The sequence below is a fragment of the Scardinius erythrophthalmus genome, assembly GCF_964197995.2.
Source record: "Scardinius erythrophthalmus genome assembly, chromosome: 6".
Taxonomy (NCBI): Eukaryota; Metazoa; Chordata; class Actinopteri; order Cypriniformes; family Leuciscidae; genus Scardinius; species Scardinius erythrophthalmus.
In genome coordinates, this window is record NC_138226.1 from 27670665 (window position 1) to 27690883 (window position 20219).

Genomic DNA, 20219 nt, shown 5'->3' on the forward strand with positions numbered 1-20219 from the left:
GAATGGTACTGGAGCGGACCGCGGGGCAACAGCACGACCCCCTCCGAGACACCAATCATCCAGCCGCGAATGTTCGGGACCCGGTGGAGGGTTCCACACAAGCCCGACATTCACGGCCGCCCTTTCGAGCATAGCGGCCATTTCTGGATCTGGCTCAGCCGCAGCCACCACCCCCGAAGGGGGTAGACCCGCTGAGTCATCACCAGAAGATGACCGCTCCTCCTCCGATGCCGCGATCGACATCTGATCCTCAGGCGGCGCCCCGAAGGAAACAACCGGGACCGCACGAGACAGCCCCAGAAGCTCCACCGGGACACCCGATGGCAACGAGCTACTAGAGGAGTGGGAAGCCCGATAGGAACTTTCACCAGTCGGAGCATTCGCCACTGTAATCCTCATACGCTCACCAGCAGGAATCACCGAAGTAGCCGCCTGCCGAACTGAACCAGCCGACGAACTAGATCGGGGATTCTCTGAAGGGACTCCCCCATGTTTCAGGGTTCGCAGTCTTGAACGCAGCATCGCCAGAGTCATGTTCCCGCAATGAGAACATAACTCATTCACAAACGCTGCCTCAGCGTGCCCTAAGCCCAAACACGAGAGGCAGTGTTTATGACCATCCTCCTGAGGGAGAAGTCAACCGCATCCAGAAACACACGGGTGAAACGACATCCTGAAAAGGACGCGAAACGCCCGTGCTGCTCTTTACAGAAAAAAATAAACTTAAAAAAAACCTTAAAAAACTTAAAAAAAAATAGAGAGAGAGAGAGAGAGAGAGAGAGAGAGAGAGAGAGAGAAATACTCAGAACGCACAGAAGCGCCGAGGGACCACCGTGGCAGACACAACGGGGAAACTGCAAGCCCGTGTGCTGCACTCACCCAATACCGGCCGTGAAAACGGCCTTTTTTTTTCAAAAGGACTCGACCGGCAGCAGGACGCGGTGATCGCTTGAAGCGCCGTCACACCAGCGACAGAGAATCTTCTTCCTCTCTCTCCAAAGATTCCTCTTCAGGCAAACCCGGCAGCTCACACAGATACTGGAGGCTCCGAAGCGAAAGACATTGTGCAATGTTTACTTCCGCCTTTTATACCCGCGCTAGTAGGCGGGTCGCGGAATGCAAATCTTGCATGCCAATTTCCATTGGCTTGTTTTTATTCTCTCGAAGGCAATTGGCTCCCTAAGCGTGATCCCAATTCATCAGGGAACTCCCCGACGACACGTTGGAGTTCCCAGGACGAAAGGGAACTAGTGATTTATACACAGTAACACTGTCCAACCTTGACACCCACAGGTAGTCACAGTGGGACACCGTTTCTCTTGCCTCACCTGAGCCCATTGACTTTAAACAGACACCCTAAAGCTTGCGGTGGGTTTGGTGAGAAAGTTGTGTCAATTGCGTGGTGGGAAAGTTGCCTCTATTCTATGATTGGTTATAGTTGGATATAATTGGTTTGTGCAATAAATCCTGCCTTTTTTAGCAAAATTCACACCCAGCAGTAATTCAGGAAAAAAAAACTTCGAATGCTCCACGTGAAACTTAGGTCTTCCGACCTTTTACAATTTACCTTTATCAATTGATTTAAATTAATATGCGCGTAAGGAGAGAGAGCAAGGCTTGGATTAGTTTGAAGACGGAGAGGGGCACTCTCTCTCTCTTAGGCGGTAATGTAATTTAAACCCTGCCTATCACCATAAAGAGCTTGAAAGAACACACTTTCTACCAAACCCGACGCCAGACCTACAGGAGGGTTCCAAATGAAGGAATGACTCATCACAGGTCCAGCCTCAGGGCTGATGCAAGAAGCGCCTGGGGTGAGGAAGTGTGCAGATTCGGACCGCAGTATTATGTAAGATTTAATGCGGCTGAGCGCGCCTTCGCCTCTCTGAACTTTCCCATCACAGAGGTGATTTTTTTTGCCTCAACGAAGGAGCTGAAAAGTTCAGAAGGCGACACTGGTGCATCGAGAAGAAAAGTTTTCTTTCTCCCCAATGTCATCCAAGTTCAACCACAGATGCCTATCCCTGGCCACCATCGCCACCATCAAGTTCGTCCGATCGTGGCGGCTGTTTGTTTGGTGGCCTGGAGAGCTAATCTGTAGCGCAGCGCAGCTCGTCCACTGCGTCAGGGGAAAGACCCTGATCTTAGTCCAAATCTTACAGCAGATCAGCATGGTGTGCTTGCAGCACAGCCATTGTGTGCAAGGCATCACTAGCCAGACCCACCATCGTGTATGTCCTGCCATTTAAGCGTGATGTTTGTTTAAAAGGCAGGGCTAGAGCACTTAGTGTCGATGCCTCTACAACCGCGAGATAGTTCGTCAATTGAGGCATCGACACATACCCGTGTTCATGCATCCCCTCAACATCAGCGTAGTTTGCTCGCTGATGGCGATGGATGTGCACTGAACACGGGTTCTTCCATGCCTTTTTTATCTCATTGTGTAGATCGGGCAGGAATGGAAGGCTCAAGGGAGCTGGAGCGTTATGGCTGGAAAGAAACATTCGTAAAGTCTGCCATGAGCGGTCACTTCCTTCATGCGCTCCTACGGCAGCAAAGCCTCGCTGAGTGTGCGTTTCATAACACTCACAACTCATCATACGCAGGACAGGATTGCGGTGAGGGTTTGGGTTGTAAATCCTCTTCACTCTCATCAGTCATCTCCTGCTTTCTTGGGCTGTCCAGCAGAGCACTCGCTGTCAGATCAGATGTTAGTGACAACACATCATCATCCGGCAGCTCATACTCGCGAGCCTCCGAGTGACGTCGCTGGACAATATAGATTGCCGTGATTGGATAGCTTTTCAGACACCGGTTCACGTGGAGGGCGTTCCCCCATAGCGTCATCTAACCAGTGTGAGTTCCCTTTCAAAAGGGAACAGAGGTTACAGTCGTTTCTGCCACTCCTAAAGTGCCTCCTGCTGGCACTTCTTTGTAAACAGGATAATTTTGTGGAGCCTTGCAAATTTTTCTACAATATTCACTCATGACAGTAAAATAGGGCATTCTAAGTCAATCTACTACATTTTTTTTCTCTCTCAATCAGTAGAAAATGTGGTTAACACCCAGTCATGCGTAAAAAAAAAAAAAAAAAAAAAAAAAAAAATACCGTCATATACCGTGAAACTGGTATTATTTTGAACATATCGTGATATAAATTGCACAAGGTTGAATGGGAGAACTAATTAAAAAGTAAGTAAACAAATCACCCAATTAGATATCACTGCTTTGAAGTGGTCTTTGACCTTTTTTGTGAGCATTGACCTTGATGAAATAAAAGGTAGACTACATTTTCGTGTCTGTGACCAGTGTTTACAGAGCTTGATGACTGATGAAAATAAGTTGACTATTAAAAAGATCACAGAACAGATCAACAACAGTTCACAAATAAAATATATTGTTTAAATTGTCACTGGCTTTATTATTTTGGAATAAATGTAAAAATGTGCAAAAACACTAACCAAACTTGGTTTTAATAAAGTATAATTGGTGTAAAAATACAAAATAGAATTGTATTTGGTCTTTATGTAATGTTTGTTTAACCAGGGAAATTTGACAACATTAATTTTAACAGGGACATGAATTAACATTTGATAAATCTACAAAGAAATATACTGAGGACTTTGCCTCATTTTAAAGTCAAGTCAAGTCAAGTCACCTTCATTTATAAAGCGCTTTTAACAATATGGATTGTTTCAAAGCAGCTTTACAGAGATAATAGGAAATTACTCTAACAGATTGTTTAGGCTTTACAACAGCTCCAGGATAAAGTTATTGCCCAGCTAAAGTTAGTTTTGATTGATTGATTCACTTCCGTAGCGAAGATCATTAGTTATTAACTTAAGGGCCGCTAACACAACACCGCACACCGCGCTGCGGTCGCCCATCCGTACAAAACAGTGCCTGGTGTCTCGAGAACACACTCCCTGAAATCGGTTCGAAGGTGCATTATCCGTTATCTTTGCGCAAACCTTAAAAACACAAACCCGCGAAAACGCAGACATCGTGCACATGCGCATTACGTGTTCAGTCCAAAAGTATGAGCGTTTGAATATAAATGTGCACAGGCGATTAGTCCTTTACCACTGCACTCCTCTGCTTGTGTACGTTTTATTAGAGCGCATTACTCATTGATGCACACCTCTGCATAATTGCCTTCAGCAAGCAGCTCATGTTGCAATGCATTCACAACCAAGGATGTGATTTTTCCGTATTTATGATTGCTGCCGACAGCACTAAAAGAGCAATCGGCTGTGTGCAGGACAACCTCATCATTTCAGCCAGGGCTCAGATTAACACCTGCCAAGTGCTAAATGGGAGTAAAAACCAGTTAGTATGAACTAGTGTTACTCAGAGTTTGGCGCAATTAACTACTCAAAAAGACTGAGATTTAATTATATAACTATATAGTATGACAAGCTGGATATTTCAAAGTGAAGCACACCACTGTTTTTACACGCGAGGAGCTCATGATCCAGTGTTTTCAGAATCTTGGTTTCTCAGTAAAAAATGCTCCACAGAAACATATCTCTTCAAGCGCTGTGTATTTGAAAACTCAACATGTGCAAACCATTTACCAAATTTCGTAATGAGAGTAGTTAATAAATCTGTTGTCAACCAAATAGAAGCTTTAAGGTCTCCCTGCGGTTTTCTACAACAATAATTAAGACAGCCATAAATATTAGTATTGTCATTTTACTGTTGTCTAAAATTTGGATGGCCTTCTTTGTGCTTCGCTGATCATATGCCTGACAACAGGCATGCGCAAGTACCATTCTGTGAGCATTATATTTTAGATTCAAAACCAAAAGGGCAAAAACGTGATTAGAGAAGTGAAGTGAATGCTTTTGATTGTGGCTTCTCGTTGTAACCTAGCTGCTTTGTTGAAGAGTCACTATTAGCATTTAAGGTAGTACTCACTTGATGATGGAAACATGACAGTTGAGAGGCAAATAAAACATCTTCAAGCACAGATTTCTAAAAACACAGCCTCTTTCTTGGGAGACGGTAACAAGATGTGCATTTGGGGACAAAGTGTAAAGTAAAGGTGAAGTGTGCAATTTCTGTGGCACCAAAATAACATGCAATCAGTTTGTTTGAGCTGTCCGACTGGGATTTAAATGGGAGTTTCACCTCAAATACTGGAAAGAGTTTGGGTTGGGACTGTGAACGTGGTTTAAAAAGTGTTATTTCTGCAATTTTACAAATTCCACTCTTGGAGTTTTGAAACGGTAGCACAGAATATGGGCATGTGTGAGTGCGCATGTGCGGGTCTTACCTATGAACCCTGAGGAGGGTGGGTTGGGCTGAATGTTCTCCAGATTGTTCCCCTGAATCACATCCCATAACTGCCAGATGTATTTTGGGTGCAGGATGTAGAAAGGCTGAGCGGGGAAGTGCATCCTGTGCTCCATGTATGGTGTGAACAGGTTGTAGTCTGGATTTGAGTACCACTACAAAACAAAACAGTTGATACAAAAAATTAAATGTTAATGCCTTGCGTTATTCATTTTCTAAATGCATCTTTTTGTGAATGAATCATACATGTATGCTTTTTTTTTTTATTGACCTTGTACTGTTTCATTAAAATGTCATAACTGGAGAAATGACAGACTTTTTGCTCATGTATGCCAGACTTCTCCAATCATTTATTCTGCTTAAACCTATCCTCTGTTACAATTCAGTTTTTCCTCAATCCAATCAACAACAGGTGTATAAACCAAGTCCCAGCCATACTTTTTTTTCCCCCTTCTCATAATTTGGTTCATTCAGATGCGTCACGATACTGAAGAAAAGATCTGTTGCTACTTCTGTTACATTCCAACAGTTTAGAAAGCGTGGCCACTGTTGGGAAAAGTTACTTTTAAAAGTAATGCATTACAATATTGTGTTACTCCCTAAAAAAGTAAGTATTTGTGACATTTAGTTACTTTTTATTTAAAGTAATGTGTTATGTTACTTTTTCTCACCTGGGTGGGCTTGCTTGTTTGTTTGTTTTTTATATAAAAAAAAAAAATCTATTTTCTATTGTGTAAAGGCCATTTCATAGCACAATTGAAATGAATGAGCCTCAGGCTGAAGGAATTGCAAAATAAAAAGTACAGAAGAGTGCACATTAATTAAAAAATAAATAAATAAAACTTTAAGCGGTTCAGCCATTCTGGATTGAAGAAAAATAGAATGCAGGAGAAGAAAGTTCAACATGTTTCAGCAACAATAATAATAAAAAAATAAAATAAACAAATGTAATGTATATGCAATGTCATTTTAGCATATTAGTTTGTTGAAGTTGATAATCGAAGGTACGCAGCAAATGCATTGGTTAATAAAGGGAGATTAAAAACAAAGTATAGTTGGGTAAATTACTATTATAATTATTGCACACTGAAAAAAACTACTTGTAAGATTTACTTAAAATCCTCGTAACAATTTGCACAAGTATATTTTAAGTCAATTTTACTGCTATAATATCAAGTACAACTTACCTTATGATCTCATTAGACATGATTATTGCAATTTATCATAATAGTTTGCAAATTGTGCTAGTTTACACTATTTACAACCTCTAGGCTTATTTATGTCCTGATAATTATGTGAGATCATACACATTTGTATCTAAAATCGTACAAGCCACTAATAATACACACATATGAATGTGTAAAAGGACAAACAAACTTAAAGGAGCCACATGTAAGATTGTGGCCAAAACTGGTACTGCAATCACTTTCAAATTACAGTAGAGCGGAGAAATCTGTACCACTTTAAGAAGCTTCCAGAGCTTCCATGATAATCTTTGGTTTACATGTTACCACTGCATTAAATTTCACCAAATATTTTCAATGATATATATATTTTCAAAATATTTTAAATCTAAAGAATGTACAGGCCACTAAAGAACATTCTATGACTGATCTCTTAACCAAGCTTAAGTTCCAGCAGGAAAGTCCATCAAGCTTCAGTCTCTGCACCAAACATCACAATCTTTACCAAAATGGCTTGAAACTTTAATGAATTCATGCTGTCCTTCATACAGTAAAGCACCCCCTCCCCCAAGACTAGACCACCTACATGTTGCTGTTCTTCTGCTCATAAGCTTTGTCCTTTTTGCACAAGACATACCGCTGATAAATATGTCCAAACAGTTCCAGTTTGGTCAAATCACTCCATAAATCATTCTTTCAGAACTCCACAGGTCTGTTTGAATGGATTTGATCATATTCAAGTTGTTTTAATGTTTGCTTTAATGTTCTTCTTGGTCAAGAGCCATGCTTGTCCAGTGTTTTTATACTCTGCATTGAAATGTTTTTTTTTTTTTTTTCTCCTCCATCCATTCAACACCCTCAAAGGTTTTCTGGCACAACAAATGTTAAACGTATGAATAAGGCTGCCAGCCGTGTCTCTAGAAACTTTTAGTGTTTTGTAAAGTTTCTTATAGCCACAGACTTTCTAAATGTAATAAAACAATTAGTTTTCTATGCATTTTTTGAGAGCTCTTTTGGCTTCTCAAATTTAGCACATGCATGGGTTAAATGTATGCAAGTGTAACAGCAAAAGCTAATTCAATTTTGTTATAGAGCTTCCAAAGGCTTAATTGTGTTTTAACACACTTTTTTACCATACAAATAAGTGACTTAAAAACAATAGCGTTTAATAGGGATCGAATAATTATGGCATAGCTGTATTACAAAAATGCTACAACTCAAAAGCATAACATTATAAATTGACATTATCACTCAATTTGCCACTAAACTGTTTTAGATAAAAAAAAAAAAAAAAAAAACTTCTAAAATCTTTAGAAAAACATACATTAGTAAATTATTATTACATTTTAAATGAGGATTATTGTGACATGTACGTTCACGGAAGAAAAATCAAGACCACAAATCGAGGTGTTTGAGTTCAGAAACCTTGATTACTGATATAAAGAATAAGCCTTTGGAGTGATTTTTCATCAAAAAATAAATAAAAATTGTGACAAAAGTACAATAGGTTCCCTTTAAAATCTTGTTTATAACTAATGAACAAAACAGCCAGTACTCACTTTGTGCAGGTTGAGGGTGTATGGAGCAGGATCCCACGCTACCAGCGTTACATTCTTGTACAATGAGCTTGTGTTAAACTGGTGCTTAGGATTCGCCAGAATCTGCAAGCAAAACAGACAACATGTTACACAAAAAGACAAACAAAAGGAGGAAGAGAGACAGAATTAAGGCCCAATTAACTTGTTGATTAGTCAGAAAACACAACAGCATCACATACTTTTAACTTAACCATGTGCAATGTGATAATGTTTCCAGCGAAGAGAAATTCATCAGTCTGCATTGAAAGTGAACATGCTGCACATAATGCAGTTAGTTAAAACATTTGATGTTTAATATAACACAAGCATTCAAAAGTTTAGGGTACGTTTTTATTTCTTTAAACGAAATTGATAATTTTCTTCAGCAAGGATGCATTAAATTAATCAAAAGTGACAGGAAATACATTTATAATGTCAAATCAAACAAATGCTCATAGACTCCTAAAAAAAGCATTAAATCTTTTCAACATTTATAAGAAAGTTTTCTGAGCATCAAATGTTATTTTAATTTGTAATATTTCACAATATTGCTGTTTTACTGTATTTTTGATCAAATAAATGTACCCTTGATGAGCGTAAGATACTTTTTAATAATAATAATAATAATAATAATAATAATAATGATGATTACTAACCCCAAACTTTTGAACGGTGGTTTGCTGTACATTTTCAATACGTAGACATGTGAATATTTGATAACTATGGGGCAGGGAAAGATTATTACAAAAATAATGCCCTAAATTCAGTCTGTTCCCCACAAAAGCTGACTTTAGAGGACTTGCAATAGAGTGCGTAAACCATTTTAACCACTTTTATAAAGCCTTTTTGGGCATTTTTTTTTGTTCCATTCAGAGCCTGACAGCTCATGGTCTTTTCAAACTTGTATGACTGACTTTGTTCTGTGGGAGACAAATGGCACACGGGTGAGCCAGTGAGTGAACGTTTAAAACACTACTTTGCAGCTCCCATCTTGTTCCCATTGATCTGTTCATTCATGAACCGTGACAAAGGACCCAGCATATTTGACAACTTCTCTGGCAGCATGGTTTCAGGTTTTACCGGTGAGCACGTGTCCACTAGGACTGATGACTCAGATCTAACTGAAAACAAACACAGCCAGAGGACGAGCCAGAGGGTGTTCAAATGAGACCTGCTTCAATTATGTGGCTGATTCACTGAAAGTTGCATTACTACTAATGGATGCTGAAAACATCAAACGTTGCTCACCTGAGAGTTGATGATGCGTACGGTGGTTTTATTCCCAACGTCTCTTTCATAACCCTTGGTAGGAGCTGTATTAAACCGCAGCACTGCATCATGGGAGTCTGGAGTTACAAAAATTGGGGCTTTAATTACATGGTGCCTCAAACTGAGTCATGTTTAAAAGAACAATGAATGAACAGCAAAGGCATTTCACTCCTGCACATCTCCAGATAACAAAACCAACATGTCCTAAGAGAAAAAGAGAAGCCACTAACAACGTGAAAAAAAAGAAAACAAGTCAGATTCTTTCTGAATAAAAGGCTTTAGGCAAAAAAAAAAAAAACAAAAAAAATCAGTAAACACAGAGAACACAATGTACAAGAGTGCATTGGTGGAAATGTGAGGGTGCAGCGCTGGTAAACATGTTCCTCACACTGCTCAAGCCTGTAATCTGTTGTTAGGAACTGTGCAAGCAGCTTGTTTAACAGCACAAAGCCATTTATTACTGGGTTCACCTCTGGGAGCTCTTTATTGATTGGAAATCTTCCATTTAATCTGCCGTGTGATTGAGTGACTTCAAAAGGTCATGTTAAGTTCACTCAAAAATATGAGAACTGCCCTCCATTGTGGTTACCAATGTCATTCGGGTCTCCACCTATTCAAACTTGGTGCATCACATTCGGTTATGAGACAGGTTAGAATCAATGGTGTTTGGAACGAAATGACAATAAGACAATTATCATTTTCATGAAAATCTCATCTCTGCAAAAACGAAACTTTTCTTGTGTAAAAGCACAACATATGTAGATCTGATAACGATGAAAACTTCCCAGCTGCAAAAACTTGATTTGTTAATTGGATGGTGATAAATGCCAACAAAGAATGAAATATAATTAAAAATAATAATAATTTTAAACAGTTAAATAAAGGTTTGATTCTAAATAAAATATTTAATTAAATAAAAATATCTAAATAAATACAAAAATATAATACAAATGAATACAAATAAACTTAATTTAACCAGTTGACCCACTTCAGTTTGCATATCGCACAGGCAAAGGGGTCGATGAAGCAAAGGTGTTTATCACAGACATTGTTCATGAGCATCTCAAGTCTTTTAACAGACTTTTATTTGCTGATTTTTTCTTCTGCATTTGACACACTACAGCCACATATTATTGCTGAAAAACTCATTTTCATTTGGAGAACCAGCTGATTTTTTGGATATTTGACTTTCTAACCAATAGGTCTCAGAGAGTGTTTTCTGACCTCCTATATGGGCCATTCTACAGAATTGGTACAACCAATTCAACCTACAACCAAAAAACACATTTACAAAGCATTTAAGTATTCAAATTTTGGATGTTTACAAATAACATTCTGTTATCTATTGCTAGCTATCCCACAATAATATTTAAAATATTAGTAAGCTTAATATATATAAAATCATAATTTATTGGGTACTTTCAATTAGGAGGTGGCTGACCCGAACCCCAACCCCTCAATTTCAACTTGTGAAAATGATATTGAAATGTTTTTTTGTTTTGTTTTTTTAATTCCATTGTTGTTTGTAAAAATATCCTTTTGATTTCTTTTAAAAAGTGAAGTTAATAAAAAAAAAAAAAAAATTATATATATATATATATATATATTTTTTTTTTTTTTTTTTGGGCTGGGTGTTTTGTTTTTGGCTGGGTGCAAAATTTGGATGTTATTCCTTAAAATTTTGTTTTTATGTTAACTGTTAACTACAGAACTTTGCTAGATAACCATGTGCTGGTTATCATCTTTGAACTAGGCTCAAAAGTATCTAAAATTGTCACTACCGAAACAGTCACAACCGAAACATGTGGTTAAGTTTTGGTTGTGACATGTTTTTTTTTTAGCGTTATTCGATAAAATTTAGTTTTTGTGTGTACAACTGTTTAGAACTGTGCTAGTTAACCATGTGCTGATTAACATCTTTGAGTTAGGCTCAAAACTATCTAAAATTGTCACTATTGAAAAAGTCATGACCGAAACATGTCATCATTGTTTGGTAGTGACAAAGGGAAACACATAATCATTTATTTGGGGGAAATAAACCACATTTTAGTACAGTTGTGCAAATCATTAGTATCTTTCAGTAGTGTTTTAGTATGCAAGTTAAAATTATGTAATGTGATGTGGTCCCTACCAAAACATTACTGTCACTACCAAAAATGTGCCGTCACGACAGAAACATGCATGTTTTGTCCAGAATAAAGTATATTTAATTATCAGCTAATATGTTATTATAGTGTTTGGTTCAATGTATATTCAAACTAATGAATCCTTAACTTTGAAATCAGTATGATTAACTTAATGCCTTTTACAAAGAAAGATTGGATTAAAAATACAACAAATCTTATAAATTACACTTGAAATATTGTTCAAATTGTAATTGTTATTGATTTACCTGTGAAAACTCTGTAAAAAAAAATAGCAAAAAATATATTTAAAAGGTAGATGCAAACAAAATGTTAAAAAGTCAATATAAGACTTCTTATCAAATTATTCATTATTGTGTTTCGGTAGTGACAAATTTGGTGAGAGGAAAATGTTCCAGAACTTTCTGAAAATACAATCTGATAATTAACTGCAAACTTACTAGAAATGTGTACCTTGGATATTATACAATTTACATACATACAAAATTTGTGGAAAAATATATATATATATTTTTTCAAGACGTTTCCAACTCTTCAAATGGTTCTCCACAAGGCTGTTCTGCTCTTTATTCTGTATACGGATGATGATTGCAGGTTCACTCATTCCAACTATCATCTAGTCAAGTTTGCTGATTTCAAAGTCTGCTCTGGCCCTTCACAGCATCACGACTCAGCTCTTCAGAAATATGTTGAGTGGTGTGACAACTCCTGTTCGGAACTAAATGTAAACAAGACTTAAGAGACGGTACAGATAAGCAGAGGCAAACGGCTATGGCAGTCACTACTATAATTATTAAAGCCCAAAGAGATTGCTGAGGAGTAGAAGTTCCTGGGCACAATTTCCAACAATCTGCTGAAATTTACTTCCAACACAGATGAGATACTTCGGAAATGCCAACAGCGGCAGTACCTCTTAAGGAAGCTCAATTCCTCTGGGGTTAGTAAGAACTCTCAATATGTTCTATTATTCCTTTGTTGAAAGTGTCAACACTCTCTATCGTTTGTGGGTTTCATTCTATCAGCCTTCAAAATAGAAATGCTTTGGAGCGCATAGTTAAAGTCTGTTCAAAAAATGATCTGACTTTGTTAGGGCTCTTTCCACTATAGGCGAACAGCAAATGCTGAGGTTGGCTGGCAGGATTTTACAAGACCCTTCACATGTCCCGTGTTCTGTTTAATAGTGGCTCTGCTCAGGACGACGCCTGTGCTGTCCAGGCTTTAGGACACAAACGAGGAAGGCAAGGCAACCCTTGTTCCTAAAATTCTGCAGGTTTTAAACTCCCAACCATCTCTCACCCCTTGTTTATACCATGCCATGAATTTACAGGCCTTCTGAAGTAAAGCGTTGCGTTCGTGTAAGAAAAATATACATATTTAAAACTAAATCGACTAAAATAACTAGCTTCCAGCAGACGGCCACACGCATCGATTTACGCCAAAAGAAGGTTTAATAGATTTAAAGGGTGTAATAGACTCCTTAACAACAACAACAACTTGAATTAATATTACTATCAAATAATATTTCAATAAAAAAAAAAAATAATAATTAAAATTAATTGTCATTGATTGATTAACTATCATTAACTGATTGCTTAATACATTTACTTAAATAACTAAATGATTTAAATTCAGGATGTTGTCAAATATGAACGATAATAACATACTTAAAGATATACAATTCCATGTTTAAAGCATTGATAAATGGAAATGTAATGTCCTTTACCCATTACACAACATTGCTGTGGATCATTTTCTGAATACAAAAGTCAATGCAGAGCCAATGCTGTAGTCTAAAACAACAGTGCTATCTAGTGGATGAACGGTTTACTGCAATATAACGTTCACACAAAACACATTTGTACATCTAAATCCAAAGCAGACAGAGAGAGAAAATAGACTGAATGATGAATGGTCTTTTCCACCGGATGTGACGTGACAATGACTGCATTTATGAAGGAAGCCCCTCACCCTCTCATCCATCTCTCAGTTCAGTTGACATGCCGTTTATTGGCCTTCATCAACTAGCAATATTTTCAAAGCAGTAAATTTGAGCTTGACATTGAGCATGTCCCCACTACTTTGACAGAAACATCAATCTCCTGAGAGGATGTCACATCAGGAGAGAAAAAAAGGACCACATATGGCCATGAAACGCTGAAATGCTGAGAAATTATATAGACACAGGACACGAAAAGATACAATGATAAAAGAAAAGAAATCTGTCTGAAAATTCAACATTAGTCTGTCACATTACAAACTATATGTGTGTGTGTGTGCGTGTGTGGTGTTGGACAGACACTGCACTACCACTAGGTGGCAGCAACACACTAGGGTTCTTCTAGTGGTCTCATTTAACCAAACCTTTGATAGCTCCAACTTTGCATGTCGGTCAGGTGGTCTCTTCATTACAATCACAATACTTCCCATGCATTTTGGGGGCAGATGTACCTGAACTAGATGATACAACATGAAAATGGAACAAGAGGCTAAGGTACTGCTGCTGCTTTTACAGGAACATGTTTTTGAACACTAAAAGTCAGTTTGATATACTATTTAAATAATCCACACTCAAAGGAAATGCAATGTAGCAGGATACTAGAAAAGCTTGTAGGTATATTCATATTAAGAAATATCACTATTTTAATATTGTACTGTAATAAGACAAATAATTTTAATTTACAGTACAACTGTACAATTACAGTACTAATTCTATATTATGTCTGTTTTCATTTCTTCATTTCCAAACGTTAAAGTTACTATGAAATCAAAATGGACTATTCTTCTTTTTTTATGCAATATTGCAGTATTATAGATTATTTATCTGTGCACGTCATTGTTTTTTTCAAAAAATCCATGTTTCCTTGTAATTTTTAATAAAATGAAAAAAAAAAAATATATTTTTTCCTTCCGCTTGCATTTTTTTTTTTTTTTTTGCTGAAAGAACAACCAAATAACATATATAGGAATAATTAGACACTTACAACAATGAATTAGCAATGGATGACAGCATAAATAAAATAAAGGAAGACAGGAAATACAAATTAAGCATGAAATGCTAATGTTGGTAATGTTGATCAAAGCGGAATTATCAATGCTAATAACTGCAAATAACCAAGTGTTAAACTACAAACTATAGTGTTAATAACAGACCAGCATTTCTCAAACAAAACGTTATGAGGAAATTGGCAGATATTATTATTTTTTTGAACGTATAGATCAATGTTCAGGAAAATAAGGTTTAGATAACACGAGCCGGTGACAGGCTTATCGGGGGCTCTGTCAGATCTGCTCTTGGCTGCGCTGAGGATTTGCTGGCTCTCTGGCTCGTCCTTGAATATATTTGGAGGGCAAACTAGGTGGGCACAGCTGATAGGAAGTGTTTAGACAAGACAAGCTGAATTTAATTTACAGGCTAAAGAGGCTGTGGAGAAGTATAACCTGATCAAAACTGGCCTGAGTCTAGATAAAAATGTAAGGAAAATCAATGAGAGCCATACTCTCAGATATTATGTGTGCTCAGATATAAACTGCTACTATACAAATAATACAATAGATATTCAATCCGTACAGCTGCATTCAGAAATGACATGAAGCACATCAGTGGCATAAACAAGGTAGTAATTTGTTTGGTCTTGGCACACCTGATTGAGCGCTAGTGGATTTGAAAGACTGGCGGATTTCAAAGACCTTAGCGAGGATTGGATACAATTTAATAGAAGCAATTTTATTAATATTTTGTCATATTAATTGTTGTCCATTTAACTAAAATGGCATTTAATTTTCATAAACAAAAAATTCACCCCAATCAGTAAACCAAATTTCAAAACTTAGGGGCTTTTACATGACACCGTTTTCAACAACAACAACAACAACAACAACAACAACAACAGAAAAAAAAGAAGCGTTTTGGCCATTCATTTACATGACAACATCGTTTTGGGGGCCTGAAAACGCATACGGGTTTACCGTTATTCTCTCCACGTAAACAAAAAAAAAGCGTATCTGTGAAAATGGTGACGTCATGCGCATGCGTGTTCAGTGTATAGGCGCGTAGTGTTTCTTTACAAAGCGACATCGCCAACTACAGGCCTGGCATGAATACAGTGTTTTTAGTTGTTTTCACGGATCATGTGAACGAGGATCATTTTGAAAACAGTCGTCATCTGTAGGCTATGCATTTTTTTTTTTTAGATAAACCGAGATATAGATTTAGATTGTTTAAATTTACTGTAAGGGAATACTAATATTTTTCGTGTTTTAAAAGCTATTATAATAATGAAAATATGACATGTTTTGGTGAGTTTATAATGTAATAATTTTATAATAATGTAAAAATTGTTATGAGCTCAAGATTTTATTACATTTTGAGAAAATTATTACATGAACATTTCAATAATAATGTAGCCTAATACTTTTTACATTACATTATGAGTTGCTACACCGTCTCTCAAGCAGCTTGTGAGTCGCAAGTACCAAAATGAGTGGCTTACTGCACTTAAACAGTCCAAATACATACATAAAAAAATAAAAAAAATGTGTCAAAATGCCCGTTTTGGTGAATATTCAGTGAAACAGTTAGTTTTGGAACCTAATTGGTTGAGAAATAAATTGCATGTTGTGTAACAGTATATTTTGGATCGGTATATAAACTCTTAAAGTGACAGCAGTCTAATTAACCTGCTGCTGTCTGTCATGTTATAAAAGAATAAAAGACAGAAAATCACTTGCTGCTCTCAAATGAATAACTTTTGTAACTAATTGTAAGCATTAATATGTATTTAATTTTTACAGTGAAGACTATCCAGTGTTATTTTATATTTGATGCATATTTTATATATGCTATCAATTATAGTTATTTGAAAGAAAATCTTAATTGACATCAACCAAGAAATTGCAATTGGTGCATCTCTACATTTTTTTATGCTGTGACCTCAATTTTTTTTTTTTATCAAAATGTCATAGCTCGATCATCCATTGAAACGACAGACTTTCTCTAGTGATGAATGTCGGACTTCTCCAATCATTTAGTCTGCTTAAATCTCGTCTATATTACATTCGACTGCAAGCTTGAATTCAGAACCGCCTCCATCTAATCCATTGAACCAAATCCCCATTATACATTTTTCCCTTCTTCGTTAATCAATTTCATTTGAATGTAAGTCACACGAAATTATCTTAAGCTACTTCTGTAACATCAAATCTTTTCAATAGTTCAATGGACCGTCTTAGATTCCAGCCAGAAGAAGAAAAATCCGGCACAATATAAACAACAGGAGCTACCCTGTTCCCGATGGCACCTGGCCCCTTAATAACAGAAAAAAAAAAAAAAAAAAACACACAAAAATCTACTAGCATATTATTAGTATCATAATCATAGCAATAAAACAATAATATATAAATATGGAAGGATAGGAAATTGCCTCACAGGGAAATCTAGGGATATTTAGTGCAGCTATGAAGCGAGAAAGAGGAAGCCCTTGAGTACAAGTAGCCTACAAATGTTATTAGAATCGTGATGATAGAAGAGATGGTTAGAAAGCATCCACTTTTAATGATTTTGAAACGATTTGTCTCATCTAAAGAACTTACATCACCAAATGTCTTTACGAGATGGCACAGTCACCATTATCCTGAGAAACAATTCATCACCATGGAAACGCCTTCCTCTGCGCTCACTACCGCTCTGCCACCATAGGTGCCAAAGCTGGAAGAATCTGGGCTCTTTGTGTGCCCTGTGATACTTGTGATTATGTAACCGTAAAGGGCATCAGTCTCCCACCGACCCTTTCAGAGAAACTGGCATCACCACAGAAACCAGTGAGAATGAAAAGAGAACGGTTTCTAAACCCAACCTTTCTTCACAGGCTTCTTGAAAACTAATTTCCCATCCTGCAGGAGACTCTTCTGTGAAAGCTGAAAGAGGACAAATATTCTAGCCTTGAATCAACTATGATGGAAAAGATAACTGATAACAAAAATAAATAAATAGTGGTCGACCGATGTATCAGCTGATATTTTGCTTTGTATATATATATATATATATATATATATATATATATATATATATATATATGTTTTTCTGTTTGGGCAATGTTTCGGATAATGTTTTATTTTGATGGTGCACCAGACTTTTATTTTGACAGCGCTGAGGTAACATAATTCGATAGAACTGTTAAACAAATAAAGTAAATATACTATATGAAAAAGAAAAAAATACGGTATATGAAATTGCGTTTGCTTTCATATTATTAATAGAAAGGCAAACACTATAATACCTACTCATCAACCATCAGCGTTCAACAAATACACATTAATATAATTTAAGCAAGCCTTTGAATATCTAAGAAACATTTAATTTTACAAATCTTGCCGACTTAGTCAAATCCAGCTGTGAGATCCTCTGAAGTGTGCATTTGTGGACTGGATAAAAACGGGTGTACTCAGTGTGTTGGAAAAAATATGAATAAAAAGGAGGTAAACAATTCTGTAAATGAATTCTGTAATCCTACTGAAGTATAAATCTGTTTATTTTACAGATTAATTTTTAATTAATTTTGTATATAAAGTATATTTATTTTCAGCAATTGTTATGCATGTGCTTTTATAATCTTTAAATTAGTACGAGATTATATCGGCTTTATATACCCTGCTCTCTAAGATATCAATATAGGCTGATATTTATATCAGTGAAAAGATAAATCGCAAATACAATAAAAACAAATACAAGGTTGAAACGGTAAAAAAAAAAAAAAAAAAAAAAAACTTCAAAAGGAAATATAAATCCATTGACAATTTCCCCTTTTGAAAAGTAATATTTCTGACAGATGAACCACTATTAAATCTCTGTATGGTACCGATAAGCTGATAATTATTGCCATTATTTTTATGAAAGATAACAGATAACAGGCTGACATGAATTTTCTACAGTATTCTGTGTAACAAGTTAGCTCAAAGGGGAAATATTAATAATAACTCATAATTATCAATTATGATTGATTATTAATATTTGGGTCAGTTAATTGGATTAACTTTAGGTAGCTAAATTAATATTACAATCAATTAATCGTTTCCAACGAACTCTTTTGATTATTCATTTATATTAATTTAGGCACCACAACATTATAATGTACAGTATGAAAAACACATTGGGCCCTATTTTAAGGATCTAAGCGAATGGTCTAAAGCGCAGGGCGCAAGAGCAGTTAGGGCGTGTCCGAATCCACTTTTGCTAGCTTAACGACGGGAAAACACGCCCGGCGCATGGTCTAAAAGGGTTGTCCTTATTCTCTTAATGAGTGTGTTTTGGGCTTTACGTGCAATAAACCAATCAGAGTCAAATCTCCCATTACCTTTAAATGCCAGTTGCGTCTCGCCATGGAGGATTCGCTATTTACATAACGGAATTTGATAGTGGAAAGAACGAACATGTCTCCAGAGCGCAAACGGATCTGCTAATGCGCGAGGTAAAAGTGTGCAAGCAAACCATCTATGGGACAAGCCAGATTCCACTATATCTTTATGTACACAATAATAATATTTTACTTTGTAATCCTTTTATTTTAATATTTGGCATGTTTGTGTGCTGCTGCGTGTTTAATAAGCAGTGTACCTATGTTGTGGACCCGCCTATAGGCGCACATTACTAACGCGTTTTTTAAATAACAAAACAAAACATTGTCTTTAGACCAGGTTTCAGTTGGTCAGTCTATTTCAGTTGCCTCAAATAGCAATGCGCCATCAATGAGCCTGAACACACCTCGTTTTCAGACCAGCATGGGCACACAAATGGGCCAGATGCATTTGCTATTTAAACAAGGTGGCGCAAGACGTGAAAATGATAACTGCGTCAGGCTGAAACTAGCAAAAAACACTTGCGTAGCGCCTGGCGCTGCATTGCGCCGAGTGTATGATATGGCCCATTAAGTATAAGATTTGGCAGAATTATTAAATACATTTAAGGATTTTGTTATATAAAACTTAAACATACACAATGCAATAAGTTGTAAAAAAACAAAAACAATATGGTACAGCAATATGATAATAATAATAAATGATTATAAAAAATGTATATAGCACATTAAAAGCAAGCATCTCAATGTACTTTATGCACACACACATACAATCAAGAGTAAACATACATAAGAAAATAAACTAAAAATAAATTCTTAAATTGAGACTTAAATAGGTTAAATACAGTAAATCCATCCCAATAAGCCAGTCACATATTATTCGTAGTATTATTTTCAGGTATTGCCTATAGTAAAAATATGATTGAGGACGTTCTAGAGGGGTTTACCAAAGTTAAAGGGGTGGTTGATTGCTATTTCACTTTTTTCATTTTAAATACTGTGTAATGTTGCTGTTGGTGCATGAACAGTATCTGCAAAGTTGCTGCGCTTAAAGTTCAACGTAAGCGGAGATATTGTCTTTTAAAAATCAGGAAGTTTAATGCCTACAAAAACGTCTCGAATGGGACTACAACGAGATACTTCCCGGGTTTTATACATAACTAACCCATACATTTACATCCACCCTCCCTCCGGAACATGTTCTGCTGTCGAAGAGGAGGAGTTATAGTGGAGAGCTGTAGCTGTCAGGTCTTCTGTGTTCAGGCTTCCTACAGACGCTGTAGTTCGTCAACAATGGTTAAAATTTAAGTTTGGTTATGTTGCTGACAATTACAATCGTAGTTTAGCTCTCTGTGCTGCACATTTTACGGAAGACAGCTTCCAGAATCTACACGAGTT

At 36.7% G+C, this 20219-nt stretch overlaps 1 protein-coding gene across 2 annotated transcripts in view; it reads right to left on the bottom strand.

The window, feature by feature from the left end:
• Positions 1-20219, bottom strand: part of st6gal2a (ST6 beta-galactosamide alpha-2,6-sialyltranferase 2a) — a 78350-nt gene that overhangs the window by 16421 nt on the left and 41710 nt on the right. For both annotated transcript variants that reach the window (XM_081368976.1, XM_081368977.1), the window contains exons 3-5: positions 9308-9405; positions 8042-8143; positions 5279-5453 (exon numbers count right to left, since the gene is read on the bottom strand). In XM_081368976.1, coding sequence (XP_081225102.1) covers positions 5279-5453; positions 8042-8143; positions 9308-9405 — 375 coding nt within the window. The remainder of the gene's footprint in view (positions 1-5278; positions 5454-8041; positions 8144-9307; positions 9406-20219) is intronic.